At 45.7% G+C, this 16176-nt stretch overlaps 1 protein-coding gene across 9 annotated transcripts in view; it reads right to left on the bottom strand.

The window, feature by feature from the left end:
• Positions 1–11345, bottom strand: part of CEP250 (centrosomal protein 250) — a 47795-nt gene extending 36450 nt beyond the window's left edge. The window contains exons 1-8 of one of the 9 annotated variants that reach the window (XM_030830759.3): positions 11217–11339; positions 5073–5130; positions 3660–3955; positions 3139–3195; positions 1949–2031; positions 1558–1723; positions 705–811; positions 189–443 (exon numbers count right to left, since the gene is read on the bottom strand). In XM_030830759.3, coding sequence (XP_030686619.2) covers positions 189–443; positions 705–811; positions 1558–1723; positions 1949–2031; positions 3139–3195; positions 3660–3845 — 854 coding nt within the window. In that variant the 5' untranslated portion in view covers positions 3846–3955; positions 5073–5130; positions 11217–11339. Of the gene's footprint in view, positions 1–188; positions 444–704; positions 812–1557; positions 1729–1948; positions 2032–3138; positions 3196–3659; positions 3956–5072; positions 5131–10996 lie in introns of all 9 variants that reach the window. The other 8 variants (XM_060284274.2, XM_060284277.2, XM_060284276.2 and 5 more) reach the window with 8 other exon arrangements.
• Between the last annotated feature and the right edge of the window lie 4831 nt (positions 11346–16176).

Genomic DNA, 16176 nt, shown 5'->3' with positions numbered 1-16176 from the left:
CTGCAAGACAGTCTGAGGGCAGAGGGCAGTGAGACAGCCCCAACTGGGTTTCAAACTAGACTCCCTCTGGCACATCTCCTTCCCCTCTTGTGGGAGGAATGCTCTTCACATCTCCCCCACCTATCTTGACTCCCTAAAGGAGTCAAGTTTCTCTTAGCGAACCCCTCCTAGGACCCAGGCCATCTCACCGATCCTGAAGCTCAGCCTTCTCCAGATGCCCTTGACTCTTCAGCTGTGTTAACTCCTGACTCCTTTCATGGGCTTCCTTCTCCAGCTCCTGGGTCCTGGCTAGTAGCAGCATCAACTGGGATGGCTCACTCCCATTCAGTCTCCCAGATCCATCAGATTCCCGGGACTGTGGTACTCCCACAGTCAGGCGCAGACAACAGGTCAACAGGGAACCTGAAAGCCTCACATGCTCAGCCTTGAGCTCCGTCAGGTCTCTGAGTACAAGCAAAGAAAAGAGCAGACTCCAACAGGGACCAGGAACAGGAAAGGGAGCATGGAGGTCACGCCCAGGGAAGCCTGAGGAGCAGGTCTGGGAAAAGTCATCTCAATCCAACAATCCAACAATTCCATCCCTCCCCACCAACTCTTCCACCTCTGCCTTTCCCCCACAACCTGATTCCCTTCTATAGCAGCCCACTGTCATGCGAATAGAGTTGGTAGGGGCAAACCTCCTCCCGTCATACCTCCACACTGACCTGTCAGTGGCTGACTTCATTTCCAGGAAGTGGCGACGGAAGGTCACCACCTCCCGCCACAGACCGAGAAGGCGACCATGCTCCCCTTTCAGGTAGCCCTTGAAGAACTGTGTGTTCAGAAACCCATGTCATACCAAAGGGCAGAGGACATCTTTTGCCAACACAGGAGTCTTGGATTCCTCCTGACTATTGGGGGGGAAGTGGAGGGCCTTAAAGGAGATAGCTTATGAATGGGTGTCTATGTTCAGGCGATGCTGAAGTGTTTAATAAAGTTAGCAGTGGGATTCAAGAGGTCAAAGGGGCTAGGATGGTATATGGCCTTCTTTGAGCTAGATTAGAAAAGGATAAACAGTAGCTGCTCAACAAATGGGAGCTATTACCATCATCACCACAGACTTATAATGATGATTAAATGATATAACATATGTAAATCATCTAACATAATGCCTAACACAGAGCAACGGCCCAGGAAACATTAGTTTCCTTTAACTGGGATCTGAAAATTTCTTCCCCATTCAATTTCAACAGCTACCTCCTTAGCATCTAGATTGCAGACTTCCAGATGAGGGGGGTCAGTAAACTTTAAGATCCATCTAAAACCTATGCAGGAACAGAGTTGCTTTGAGTGTCATGCTACCTGCCAGCAAAACCTCGACTGGGCAGGTAAGAACAGAACTAAGGTGACAGCCCAAGCAGGGCAGAGCTGCCAGCATGAGCAGTAAGGACGGCCAGAGACTTTAACAAACAGCTCAGTTTCCATCCAGGCCCTGAAGTTAACCCCTTCCAGCACTGACCAGGCAGCGCCCAGACTGCAAGTCCTCCTCTCACCATTCCCGCCCACTGTTTCTCTTACCTCCTGCTCCATCTGCCACTGGCTCTCCTTCCTCATTAGCTCATCCCGGGCCCGGCTCCAGTCTACTGTCAATTTTTCCACATCTTCCCGAAGCGCTTTATTCACCACGTCAGCTTTTTCCATGTGCAGCCGAAGCTGGGTGTTCACCTCCGCTAGACTCTCACACCTGCACTGGGGAGGGGTAGGAGCAAGTACTAAACAAAGGTCTGAGCCAACCCTTGGACCTCTTGGAGTAAGATGACAACCACTGGAACTTTCCACTGCCAGGAACTGGAGGGCTAAGGCTGAAGTCCTTGATTCTAATCCATGTTAGCCCTCGAGACAGAGGTTTTCCATCAACCTTCTCTACCCGCCTGCCAACCACCCAGGCCAGAAAGTTGGGGCCCATCACCTCTGTTGCTCCTCCTCCAATCGGGTTAGCAGCTGTTCCAGGTTTGGCTCCTCCACACTTTCCCACCTCTGAGGGACCGGTCCCTTAGCCAGACAAAAGCAAGCTTTCATTTACCTCCAACAAGAACATCCCGCAGACCAATTCCCTGATGCCCCCTTCTACTGCAGCCTGCTTATTGTTTTTAAAGTTCATCCGTTTATTTTATTTTTATTTTTGGCCACACCGAGCAGCTTGTGGGATCTTAGCGCCCCCAACCAGGGATATCCCCACCACCACCCCCAAGCAGTGAAAGCACAGAGTCCTAACCACTGGACTGCCAGGGAATTCCCCAGCTTTTTTTTTTTATTCTTTCTCCCCTTTGTTAGCAATATGTCTCTTTTCTCAATCACTGCATTCCTCAAGTAAACCCACTGCATCCCTCTCTCCAAACGTAAACCAGTGACTTCTCGTGAAAGATGGCATTTGGTAGTGAAAAGAACTTTTGACCTAAGAAGCATAAAATACAGCTTTCACTAATGGTCTTGGCTTCTACTACACTAATTTTTGGACCTTGGGAAGTTATAACTTCTCTAAGCCACAAAGTCTTCAGCTCCAAAATGAAGGTGATATCATTCCCCTGAAAAGTTGCTTTGCAGGTTAAGTGACGTAATTCTATGACAATGCCTAAGGGTGCCTGGCCTACATAGAACGGTACATAGTTAAGTCTCGTCCTTTCCTTCCTCTGAGAGAACTCTTCCGAGGGTAATGTGAGAAGATGCTGAGAGGGAGCTGGAAGAAAGGCAGATAGGTTTTTGAAAGCCAGTTCTACCCAGCCCACAGCACAAAGAAATCGCTCTGTCACAAATACGGTTTTTTCAGGCCTGCAAAGGCACACATCTCTCCAAGACAGATAAACACTGACACCTCCTGGAGGAAAAATGCATCTCTTCTCTCGGATTCCACACCCCTTCCAATCTGGTAATATTAAGTCTCCTAAAGCTCATTTTGTCCTTAGAGAGCCTGGGGTTGGAGTCTGATGGGGCAGGAATAGCTAGGTCCTGTGAAGGTATCTGATGAAGCTCTCAGGGGCTGACGAAAGAGGGGCTTCTTCCAAACACCGCCTTATCACACCCCAGCCTCCCTCAGTCGGCAAATGAGGCCTAACTATACTCCCTGAGGGCTCAGGAGGAGCACAGAAGAGCCTTACTCACCCCAGTGGCTTCCAGCCGCTTCTCCAGCTCTTGGCACCAACTCCGGTACTGCAACACCTGGGGCAAACAGAGCAGGACACGGCAATGGGCACGGCTGGTACCAACAGCCCAAAGCAAAGGTCCCCAAGGGTCGTGGGCAAATGCGCTGTGAATGAGGGACTGGGTGATGACAGTGAAGTGAGGCCATAACATCTTACAGTTTCCATTTGGTCATTTAATCATATGTTCTCTACAGCTCTTGTATTGGAGAAGGAAGTTCATGGGCTTTGGAACCGGAAAACCTAGGATCAGGTCCTAGCTCTAGACTAGGAAAGCAAACCTAGACAACTAACTGACCCCTCATGAAGGTCACCTTTGAAAGGGACATCGTAGATGGCTGGTGGAGAAGTTGTAGACATCAAAGGAGAGCTGTTTAGGACATTCCCACCACGTGGCTCCATCTTCTGCAAACCTCATCCCGCTTCAGTCCCCAGCCCCAAGTGTTCTCCTCCTTCCCCTTCCTGAAAGGGCAGCTGCCTCACCTTGGCCTGCAGCTTCCTCACGAGGGTTGCTTGCCTTTGCTGAGCCTCCTGGGAGCTCTTCAGCTTCCGCCAGGAAGCTGCTTGGTTCTCTGCCATCTGCTGCTGTAGCGCCAGCACTTGCTCCTCCAGCACCAGCTGCAGTGACCGGGGCTTCATATTGTTCAACCCAGGGCCCCCTGTCTCCATGGGGGCACCAGACAGTAAGTCCACAGGTCCCTATGCAGCCAGAGGCTGTTCGCTCCCAGCAGGCTCTCTAATCATTGCTGTGTCCCTCGGACCTCCTCTTGAGCTGGGGACTAAAGCACACAGTGGAGTTGAAAGAACTCCCTAGATGACTCAAATTTATTCAGCAAATACTCATTAAGTTCTGTAAAATTGGGTTGGACAAAGTACAGTACTCCTCAAAGCTTTTCAAATACTAAGATGGACCTAATCTCTAAAGAGGGGGGGGACGTGATGAGCATCATTTCCCAAATTTATTGGACCATGACACAAGCTCACAGGGCTAGTGTTTCCTGGCATGACTTTCGTAACTCTGCACTCGACCAAGAGCTCCTAGTTTACCATTGCATCCCTAGTGCCTGGCACAGTGCCTAATAAACATCTGCTGAATGAATCACTGAAGGTGATTTTAGGCTAGCAGGGGAGATGGACACAATTACAATACAATGTGGTCTGTGCAGTAATAACAGAGACATCACAGGATAGTATGGGAAGACAAAAGAAGGACATTTAACCCAAGCTGTGGGGCTGTGAACAGTGTGAATCATCATCATAATTAATACTTGTTAAGTGTTTCTATGGGTCAGTCACTTGAAGTGCTTTACACATACCATGTCATTTTGGCATCACAAGAATCTTGAAACCTTCCAATGCTTTCCTATCATACTTCAGCATTGGTACTATTTTAACTTTACACATGGATGAGGAAACTGAGGCTTACAAAGGCTAAGCCTTAGCTGAGAAATCAGAAAGGTTAAACAATTTGTCCTAGTTCATACAGTTGGCATTTGGTTGACTAGGGATTTGAATACAAGCAATCTGACAGAGAGTAACAGGCATTTCAGGCAGGGGAACCAGAAAACAGAGGGAAGAAGGAGCCAGCTTCAGCAGGATGGCAAACCCTCCTCATCCACCAGGAGATGGGCCAGCACAGGGCAATGGGGGCAGGTGAGGGAGGCCAGCCTAACCAGTGCCTTCAGAGACACCCAGGAGACGGGGAGGCAAGATGATCAAGAGTTTGGGGTGCTAGTCCAAGTTCTGTCTCTAATGGGCTCTAGGACCTTGAGCACGTCACTTCCTCAGGCTCCTCATCCAAAAATGAGGGTGCCCAGCTCCATGACCTCTGAGTTTCTTAGGCCTTTAAAACACACGATAACCTGGGGGCAGAGGAGCGGGGTAGAGTTCTCTCACCTTATCAGCCCTGAGACACCCATCAGCAGGTTTGAGGAGTATCTGTATTTCCAGCTACCTATCAAGAAAATGGTCTATTAGAGCTGCCTTCTTGGCAGCATCAGTCTCATAATCTGAAGAAAATGGCATATACAGCAAATGCCAATGTAACATTTGCACATACAGTGGGAGTTTCAGGGGCCCCATGTCCCTTTAATGCACCAAACTGTTGATCTTCTACATCCTGGCTCAAATGCCACTTCCTATCAGGTCCTCCCAGATGTATCCAGGAATAATTTATCAGTTTTATAGCCATATATACAATATATATAAATTTATATTTAATGTATAGAGAGAATGTCTATGTTACATCTTATCATTACTATTTGTCTATCTTCTCCACTAATTTGTGAGCTCCTCAAAGGCAGGAGCTAATTCATTTTGGTCATTAGTAGCTTGTCAACAATGCATAATGAAGAAATGCATGTGGGCCTCACTCCTGGCAGATCTAAACCCTTGGCCAGAGGTTACAAATGTAGCCTGCGGGTTCTTTTCAATCATTGTGTGGCCTATACGATGGTTTTTAAGAACTTAAGTTAGGTGCCAACATTTACCATTGGCAAAATACATATAAAAATTCATATTTCTGGCTCGTTTGGGTAATCAGCGTATCTAGTGACCCCTGACCCACATTCCCACAAGGCGACAACAGGCTGCAGTGAAACAGTGTCTGCCCCCTTTAGATAAGGCATATGCTCTCCAGTTCACCTTAGTCTCAGGCCCCTGCCCTCGCCTAGCCTCTCCCTCACACCGAGAGCAGATTTTAGTTGTCATGTCATTGCACTTGTGCTATTGTTTTTCTTATAACAGAGTTACAGAGGAAAATTCAGCTTACTAATCACCTCCTGGGCAACTGCAGATACCCGGGTTTGCTGAGCTTGTACTAGACAGTAAGGAAAGGGCATAAGTAGGAAGAGTACAGTGGCACCAGTAAAGGCATAGTGGCACCAACACTCCAGGATGCCTCTTCCTAGCTGATCAACTGGGTTAGTACTTCCATTGTCCTCCCTTTCTGCCCTTCCTTTCCACCACAGCTGTGAAATGCTGGCTCAATCTCTCTCTTCTGGATGGAGGCACAAACCTGCTGGGAAGTAGCTCTTACCGACAACACGACTAACAACAAGAGTAGCTCTGAGATGCTTCAAGGGACTTGAAGAGCCTTTTCTCCCCGAACACTGTGAGGGATGCGCCAGGCTTTTGCAGAGTCTCAGAGGCCCCAAAGGCTCCCTAACACTCCTTTGAATCCCTACCCCCAAAAGCATTCGGTTAAACCCCATGAAATTGCCGATATCTGCCCTTTTTTTAACCTAACAAAATGATAATTTCATGTAATTCAACCTAATATAATAATATTATATATATTTATAATCATATATTTATATATATTATACAAACCTAATATATAAGCAGCCCTCTCATAGTTCCTGGAATTCTATTAAATCCTCTTTTATTCTTTTTATTTATTTATTTATTTATTTGTGGCCACGCCTCGCGGCTTGCAACATCTTAGTTTGATCTGCGCCCCCTGCAGTGGAAGCTCAAGAGTCCTAACCACTGGACTGGCAGGGAATTCTCTAAATCCTCTTTTAGAATAAGGCTGTTGTTAATGTGTATACATTATTTTAGAAAATGATAGTAACACCTCAGTAAAAAAATGGAATTATATTAGAATTATATGATTATTTTACTTTAGCAGATAATTTAAAAATTTTAGAGCTATTTAAAAATTTAGTCCAACCCTCTCATTTTACAGATAAGGAAACTGAGGCTTACAGAGATGAAGTAACTTCATTTTGTTCGTATTTTATTGGTATGCCCCATTTACTTCAAAAATGATGCGAAATTGTAGCAAATGTACCATACTAATATAAGATGTTACTAACAGGGGAAACTGGGTGCAGTGTATATAGGAGCTTGCTGTACTATGCAAGTTCTGTAAATCTAAAATTGTTCTAAAAAATAAAGTTTATTTAAAAAATGACTTGAATTGTTTTATGATTAACACCCCCCCCCCCGCCAAAAAAACACAAACAGGAATAAAAAGATGGAGGGAACAGAGAAAAATTACACCAGGAATTTTTCTGAAATTGAGATTCAGTTCTGAGCTTCCTCAAGACACAGTTCAGCACCTTTCATTAACACACTGTCAGATCAGCCAGAGAATAAATAAACTAGCAAAGCTCCAAAAGAAAGGTAGGTTTCAATGGCCCTCAGGAAAGGAAAAGGTCAGTAGCTGGCAAATGGTAACAGACTGAATTGCATTCAATGAGAATAATGGATGTCAGTGTGCTCTGTAAACTGTAAACCACTGAATAGATGTTATCATTACCACAGGAAAAGGAAAAAGATTCACTTCTTTTATACGTTAATTTATCCTGTAAACACTCATGAATTCCAGCTTAGCATCTGGTAACTGGCCACAGTGATACAGAAATGAGGAAGACTGACTTCCTACTTTTGCTAGGACCCAGACTGGGAAGGGCAGTGACCTCTGAACCTAGGGTGAAGAGTGAGACAAGAGTGACATAAATTATATATTTTGTCTCATCTCATCCAAATTCTTCCAAAAGGAGTATTTAAATAAATTTAAAATAGCAGCAACACCACCTAAACTTGAAGTAGAGGTGTAAATGTTGCAAGGACTAAGAGGAGAACTGGTATTATTAAACAGAATTTGTCACTTAAAGCAAAAAAGAAAAAACACGTGAGGGCACAGACATTTTAGTTCCTGAGAAAAGAAACTATATATATTTGTCTGGAGAGACAATTTGTTTCTTATTCCAGAAAAAAAGAAATTAGCACACAGCTCCTTATATAAATCTCATATGTGGGCCTCTCTCTCCATCCTCCTCCTACCTCTAAGGCCTCTCTCCCTTTAGTCTCCTCTGCTGGCTCCTCCCCACCATCTCAAGGTTGGAGGCCCCAGGGCTCAGGCTTCAGACCTCTTCTCCACCTACATTCATTTTCTAGATAATCTCATCCAGTTTCATGGCTTAAAACTGTACCTATACACCCGTGACTCCCAGTGTTACATCTCCAGCCCATCTGGCACATCACACTCCTATACTAAATCCAAACATTTATTTAACTTCTCCATATAGATGTCTAACAGGCATCTCAAAGTTAACTCATCCAAAAGTGAACTCCTGTTCCTCCAATCTTCCCCATTTCAGTACGTGCTAATTCCATCCTTCTGGTTGCTCAAGCCCAAAGGCCTTACAGTTATACTGACTCCATTCTCCCACAGCCTATAACCAATCCATCAGCAAATCCTGTTGGCTCTACCAGTTCCTATCGCTTCTGACCCACCCCCACCATCATCCTGAGCAAAGCCACTCTTGGCTTTAAGGTATGCCCACAAATTCTTTGATACTCCTCCCTTCAAGAGGTGGAGCCTAAACTCTCTCCCCTTGAGCATGATCTGGAATAAAGTTAATGAAGCTGAGTAAAGTAGAAATGACTTCCAAGACAAGGTCATAAAAGGCCTCCCCTCTCTCTAGCTCTTGCTCTCTCCCCACTCTCTCGGCTGTGTCCTGAGGACACCCAGGCAGCCCTGTGAAGAGGCCCAGTGGTAAGGAACCACATCTTGGGAGCAGACCAGACATCAGTTTGACTGCAATCTCCTGAGAGATCCTAAGCCAGAAACAGCCAGCTGAGCTGCTCCCAGATTTCAGACCCACAACTGTATGAGATAATAAATGACTGCTGTTTCAAGCTGCTAAGTTTTGGGGTAATTTCTTGCATAGCAGTAGATAACTAATACACCTGGATAACTGCAAAAGCTTCCTAGGTGGTAGCAATGCTTCTACCCTTGCTTTCAAAATTTGCTTTTTCTCAGCAGAATAGTCAGAGTGATCCTTTTAAAACAGTGACAGGGACTTCCTGGGTCGTCCATTGGTTAAGACTCCGATCTTCCACTGTAGGGGGCATGGGTTCCATCCCTGGTTGGGGAACTAAGATCCCACATCCCACATGGTATGGCATAAATAAGTAAATAAAGCAATAAATAAATAAATAAATATTAAAACAGTGACAGATTCGGTCACTCAGAACCCTCCAGTGGCTAATCAAGAGTAGAAACCACAATCACTGTATTGGCTTACCTGGTCCTAATTATTTGATCCCAGCCTCCAATTGTTTTAATTCCATTTCTTACTCCTCTCCCCTTTGCTCACATCTCTCCAGCCACACAGCCCTCCTTGCTGTACATGCTTGGAACACACCAAGCCACACACTCATCCAGGGCCTCTTCTTCCAGTTATCCTCATGATTGGCTCCCTTGCCACCTTCTCTGTTCAAATGTCCCCTTCTCAGTAAGTTGTTCCTTAACCACCCAATATAAAATACCACCACCCCTCCACACAAACTGGTATTTTTCTTTTCTTTTCTTTCTTTCTTTTTTTTTTTGGCCGCACCATGCGGCACGCAGGATCTCTTAGTTCCCCAACCAGGCATTGAACCCATGCCCCCTGCAGTGGAAGCGGGGAGTCTTAACTACAGGGCTGCCAGAGAAGTCCCTGGTATTTTTCTACTTACTTTACCATGCTTCATCTGTCCCTATCTGAGTATTATGTGTACTATAGCTAACCCAATGTACATTTCCCAAGTGCAAGAATATTGTTTTGTTGACTGCTGTATTCTCAGCTCCTAAAACAGTGCCTGGTATATAGCAGGTACTCATTAGATATTTGACTAAATGAATGGATATAAGAACATTAGGCAACATGATCCATATCAAAGGTCTTACAAAATGCTGACAGTTCTATAATCTTCTAAAAGGTAAAAACAAACAGAAAACCCCAAAAGAAACAGATCATGTAGTTTGTACAGCACTTTACTCTCTCACAATTATTTGCAATCTTCATAAAAAACTTAGAGAAGAAATTATTGCCTTCATTTTATGGACAAGAAAACTAAGGCTCAAAACACGGAAGGGGTATAACTGGTCAGCGGCAGAGCAAATACTGAACCCCAATCTGCTTCGAAACTCTACACCCTTCCATTACAAAATGCTGCCCCCTAAATCATGAAATATGAAATCACAGCTCTGGGAGGGACACTTTCTAAAGGGTGTGAAATGATGAGGTCTAAGTCTTCGGCTCTCTGATGGACAAGGACCAAAGAAAGGTAGAGTGTGACTGAAGGAACAAGGGCTAGCACCAGGTTCTAGTTCCTCATGAACTCACTCCGTACATTTGGGAACATCAATTCTCCTTTCTAAGCCTTCTCATGTGCATCACAATCTTGGCCTCCATAACTCATGGAGCTAATGTAAACACCAATTCAACAGACATTTACCAAACCCAAAGGCAATCCAGGAATTATTACATGCTCTGGGGATGGACAGCCTAGAATTCGTATCCCGGCTCCACTCACTTATTAGTTGTGGGACTCTACGCAAATTGATCTAAGAGTGCCTTAGCTTCTTCACGCATAAAATGTGAAGATATAGAACCCACCTTATGGAATCGCTCTGAGGATTAAATGGGCCTTTACAGGTAATGCATTTCGTAGCACCTTTGTGGCTGTTCAATAAATATTAGCTATTATTATGATCATCACGTGCTAGACCCTGGGATACAGATGAAAAAGGCAAGGCATAACGCCCCAACAAGTGCACGGCTGTAAAAGAGATGCAGGAAAAGTAACTCGGTGCAATGAGTGCAAAAACCCAGCAGCGAGCTAACTGCGCCTTCAGAAAGCGGCTGGAAAAGGTTTCCGAGGAAGTGCTATTTAAGGTGGGTCCCGAAGAATGAGCGTTCCAGAGTAGGGTGGCGAGTAGGACTGGACTTTCGGACAGATCATGTGCAAAGCCCCAAAGGCAGAGGGAGCCGCAAAATTCTGGGAGCCAGGAGCGAGACGCTTAGGAGAGCGCAGCGCCTTACCGGACAACCCCGGGCTCGGGAAGATCCCTTTTTACGCGGACTTGGAGCGCAGAGTGTTGGCGGCAGCAGCACGCGGACACACCCGCCTAGGACAGGTCCCAGCCCCTCTCTGGGCCTCGGCCGCTGCCCGAACGGAATTCCCTAAGGCGCTCTAAGAGGGCCAGCCTCTGGGCCTCAGACCGTTAACCCGGGCACCTCCCGCCTGCCCTTGAGGCCCCACCTCACCACGCTCGGCTCCCGCAGATTCCTCGGGTGCTCCTCAGCGCCGCAGCGCCTGAAGTAGCAGCTAAGGCCCGGCCGGGGGCGGGTGCCCACCAAGGGGCTGGGGCTCAGGCCCCGCCCCTCAAACTCCCGCCCTTTCGGAGGGCCCCCGCCCCTCCGTGCAGCACGCCTAAGGACGGACTGCGCCACCTAGGGGCCTCCGCCATGTTGAGTAATGGCAGCCGACTTAAAGTGTGGCCCAGAAGAAAAAACGGTATAATATTAAGAGATATTAAGATTCCCTCGCCAGAAATGGGGACAGACAGGCTTGCTGGATTCGAGTAAGGGAAGTTTTAGTAACAGAAAAAAACTTGCTCTCAATCATACCTCTTTTGGCTTCGGGATTACACATTGCGCATGTGTGTGGTCACCTGGTTCTAGGTGCGCCTGCGCACTGTTCCACCTACAAACCCGAGTACAATTAACAAGGGCGCTTGGTTGGGATACAGCTTCATCTTCAGACCCCCGAAGCCCCAAACGGCTTCAGGCAACACAACACTCACAGCATAGTTATTCAGTGTCATTTGAACAGACATGGCTTTGAACAGGGTGTTTTCTTTGCCTGAATGTCCTGCATCCGTCCGGAGAACCGCAGTTTGTCCAATTTTATGCGTGAACCTGATTTTCTCTAGAGGACTTTAGAGGCGTTTTTTCCATAGCGTTTTGTGCATAAATTATCAATGCACTTTCATTCACCTGCCTCTCTTCTCCACTCAGTGGGTCTAAAGTTTTAGTTGGGATTTTAAAAAAAGCAAAACTGGAGAACTTCTTAAAGTGCAGACTCTCGGATTCCCCCACTAGAGAGTCTGTAAACCTGGCGTGGAGCCCGGGACTCTGCATTCAAGCAAATACCTTGGGTGATTCCCGATGCGTTGGGAACATATTTTGAGAAACACTGTATAAGATTGTGTATCTCTAGCACCCAGCACAAGGCTTAGTACAAAATAGGAGCTAAGTAAGTGCTGAGTGAATAGATGGATGTATGAATGGATAGCAGGAGTGAAACAGGCAATTCACAGCCAAAGGAAACCTGAGAAAAGAACACTTTGATAAGAGTATCTTTGTATTTTTCTCCTATAAGAACAAAACAAGTTCTTAATAGTTACTGAGAAAAAGAGAAAGTAAGTGAGGGGTGGGGGGAGGACAGTGATTCTTAAAGGCAAACTATGCTGAGAGGGAAGAAGAAACATCCCAGACATTGGACAGACAAAAGGATGCAAAGACTCAGTTGTGTGGGAGTCTACACCAGGGAAATATTCTCCCAACAGGTTGTGTGCAAGAATGTTCACTACAGTATTTGGAATGTTACACCAACCTCAGGGCATTTGCAACCTCAGGGAGATGGCATACTTTGCCATCTCCTAAACCAGTTTACCCCAAACTCTTGGATTACCTGACAACTTCCCCTCCTTCACGTCTCAACTTAAATGGTACTTCCTCAGCTAGGTCTTCCCTGATCATGTTATGTAAAGTAATACCCTATCATTTTCTATTGCAGTACGCTTTTCATAGTACTTTTTTTTTTTTTTTTGCGGTACGCAGGCCTCTCACTGTTGTGGCCTCTCCCGTTGCAGAGCACAGGCTCCGGACGCGCAGGCTCAGAGGCCATGGCTCACGGGCCCATCTGCTCCGCGGCATGTGGGATCTTCCCGGACCGGGGCACGAACCTGTGTCTCCTGCATCGGCAGGCGGACTCTCAACCACTGCGCCACCAGGGAAGCCCTCATAGTACTTTTTACTTATTTTGGTTTACCTATTATCTTTCTCCCCCTTGAAAATTTAAGCTTCATGAGAATAGGAGGCTATCTCTGACTTATTCTTAGCATTTAACACAGAGCCTGACACTGGGTAGGTGCTAAATAAGCATCCATGAAATGAATGAATGGAGCCAGCCTCAGTGTTACAAAGGTTAATGACATAAAATCTATCAACAAACTACATAATACACTTTAAGACCATGAAGAATAAGCAAAGAGGATTAAAACAAACAGTAATCTTTGATTTTTGTAAAAGGGAATTCATTCATTCATTCCCTTATTGATTTACTCATTCATCCAACAAACATTTATGGAATATTTGTTATGTGCTAGTATTGGATAATAATACAATGTATTAACAGCAAGTTGGAAATTGTATTAAAACATAATAAAGTAGTACAACTGGGTATTTTGTCTGGGCCAGAGAAGAAAGTGGAGTTAGCTGATGTGTGAGAGTGGGTAGCATTCCCCCCTAGAGATTCTGTAGGCTTTGAGAGTACATCAGCCTTCAGACATGCTATGAAGTGCCAGGAATGTTTGGGACAAAAAAAAAAAAAAGGTGTTCATGTACAGCACTTGAATTGCTTGGGACCCAAGAGCCCTGTAGGGAAAGACTTAATCCAGCCACAGTTAGAGTCTGGCCATGTTCAAACCTGTCTGATGAACTAGAGTGGGGAGAAGGCCTCAAAGGAGGCTGGATTGGAGGGAGAGACAACGAATCAGTTGAAAGAAAACCAACCCTAGTCCCCTCCAAGTGAACTGGAGCTCTTTCTTTATGCCCTAAATTCCATCTCTGGGAACATGCTTTTTATCTCAACCCTTTTTCAGGACTGTAAAGTGGATCCCGCACCCCAGGCTTGCTCATTATTTATGGATATTCCCCTTGCCCCATACCAAGAGGCTGCCTGGACTGACTGACTTTCTTTCTTTTTAAACTTACATATGTGAAATTTCAAAGTGATGGGCTAAAAACCCATATATATATCTCTCTATATATATTTTTTTCTAATAGCTTAAAATCTGTTTTAACATTCTTAAATCCTTTATGGTGTCAAGAGAATGGAGGATAGAAAATTTGTGTGGAGATATTTCTGGCTGTGAGTCCCCACCCTTCTCAGGGAAGATGTAACTGCTTGAGCCAAGTGATCGGAAGAGGGGCGTTCCAGGAGGGTTGGAGGTACCACATCCAACCCCATTGCAGTTGGGGAGCATAATGACCGGATCTACCTCCTGCCCAGGAAATCTATCAACAAGAGACAAGCCTGCTAACTTATTTGGTGGCAGACCCAGGAGAGTGCTGCTGTGTTGGGGTTGTCCTGCTCTCCCAGAATTTGTCAGGGAATGTTTTCTGTAGGCTGGATGGGGACTAAGTAAAAGAAGGAGAGCTGCATAGGCCTATCCTGTGTCCTGTTTGGTAGGGCCTCCTAGAGGGGTAAAGGGCCTCCAGAAGTGAGAAGACAAATGACCATTGGCAATAGAGATGCCTTTGCTAAGAGGAGTGCAGGAGAGGGCTCCAGCAGGGAATCCCTGAAGAGCCCATAAAAGCCCTCCATGATGTTTTGTTGATGGACAGAAACAGCTAAAAGCATCTGCCAAATCCAGAAAACACAAAGCCAGCTACGACACGAATTCAGAGAAGACTTTTCCCACCCCTTTCTCCATCTTCCTCTCCATGTCAGCACTCCGAGTGACCAAGGTGAGCTGAGGATGACGGGAAAAATTGAGGAAAAAAAAATAACCCTCAATCATTCCCCTCTTTCTCACTGCAAGCTAACTGCCAGAAGCAGAGCTCGAGGCACCAAAAGAATATAGCATCTTGTAATAGATTGTGAACCACTCGCTGCTTTCCATCAGAGTCCATTTATTTATCATTAAACAAATATTGATTAAGAACCTACTATGTGTCAAATCCTGTGCTAGACACTGGGAGAGACCCAAAGAACAATAACACATGGACCCTGCCTAGAGCCTCAGTCCACAGACTTAAGTAGAGGCAGGTGAGTAATGTATATTTCACACATTTACAGGGTGGTAAATTCTGTAAAGAGGGAGTGGCTGGCTTCATAGAGGTGGTGACAATATAACCTAATGATGAAGGATTAATCTGCTGAGCAGACAAAGGCAGGAAGGGCATTCCAAGCAGTGTTCATGGAACAGTGATGTGCAAAAGCATGGATGTTTGGGGATTGCCGGGGATTTCCTCTGGGCGTTCCTCTGGCTGATTCTGCCACTTGGTTGTATCGTATGAGTCTCCTTGGATTTATAATTAGATAATAACACAATCCCCTCCATCAGCTGGGTATTCCCCCCCGTGGCGCTGACCCTGTCTCAGTGGGCAGGTCTCTTTCCAGTCCTTGCCCCTTCCCACTGACCAAGTCAAGCTCTAAATACCCACTCACCCAAGCTTGACATTTCTTTGAAGTGGGTGCCATTTGCTCACCACCATTCAGGGCTTGGGCAGTAAAAAGATGTATAGGGACAGCTCCCATAGGACTGGGTCCTCTCTTTCCTCAAAAAATGAGCCCTTAGACTTCCCTGGTGGTCCAGTGGTTAAGACTCCAGGCTTCCACTACAGGGGGCACAGGTTTGGTCCCTGGTGGGGGAACTGAGATCCTGCATACCATGAGGTGTGGCCAAAAAAAAAAAAAAAAAGATGAGCCCTTAATTATATTCTAACCTGAGACTCTATCTGCTGCCTCAGGTGACACAGAAACTAAACTCTAAGAATCTGGACAGGAACCAGGTGGAGAAACATGGCAGGAAGAACGTCGGGCTTGGAGGCAGACACACTTACCTGAGTTTGAACTCCTGGCTCTGCCTTGTGTTTTGAGCAACCCGCCTCGCCTCCCCTCTCTGAGCCTCAAATTCCTCCGCTGCAAATGGGGATAATAATACTTACCTCTTAGAGTTTTTACGTGCAAAGTGGGAGATAAAGTAGATGAATGGAGGGAGGAGTGGAAGGAGTCCAGCAAGAATCTGAGGTTTCTGAGCTCAAGAATGACAATAAGGTTTCCAGGTCCCTAACTATTAACAGTCGTTACCTCTAGGCGGAGAGATTGGGGAGTGGCTTCTTTTAATTTAACACCCTTTGGTATTGTTTCACTTCTATTTTTTTTTACAATGAAAATTATTTAAGTTTGTAATTTAAATATATTCAGTATA

The sequence above is a fragment of the Globicephala melas genome, chromosome 15 (genome assembly GCF_963455315.2).
Source record: "Globicephala melas chromosome 15, mGloMel1.2, whole genome shotgun sequence".
Classification (NCBI taxonomy): domain Eukaryota; kingdom Metazoa; phylum Chordata; class Mammalia; order Artiodactyla; family Delphinidae; genus Globicephala; species Globicephala melas.
Note: the sequence above shows the minus strand (reverse complement) of the source record. Positions and strands in the feature narration are given on the sequence as shown.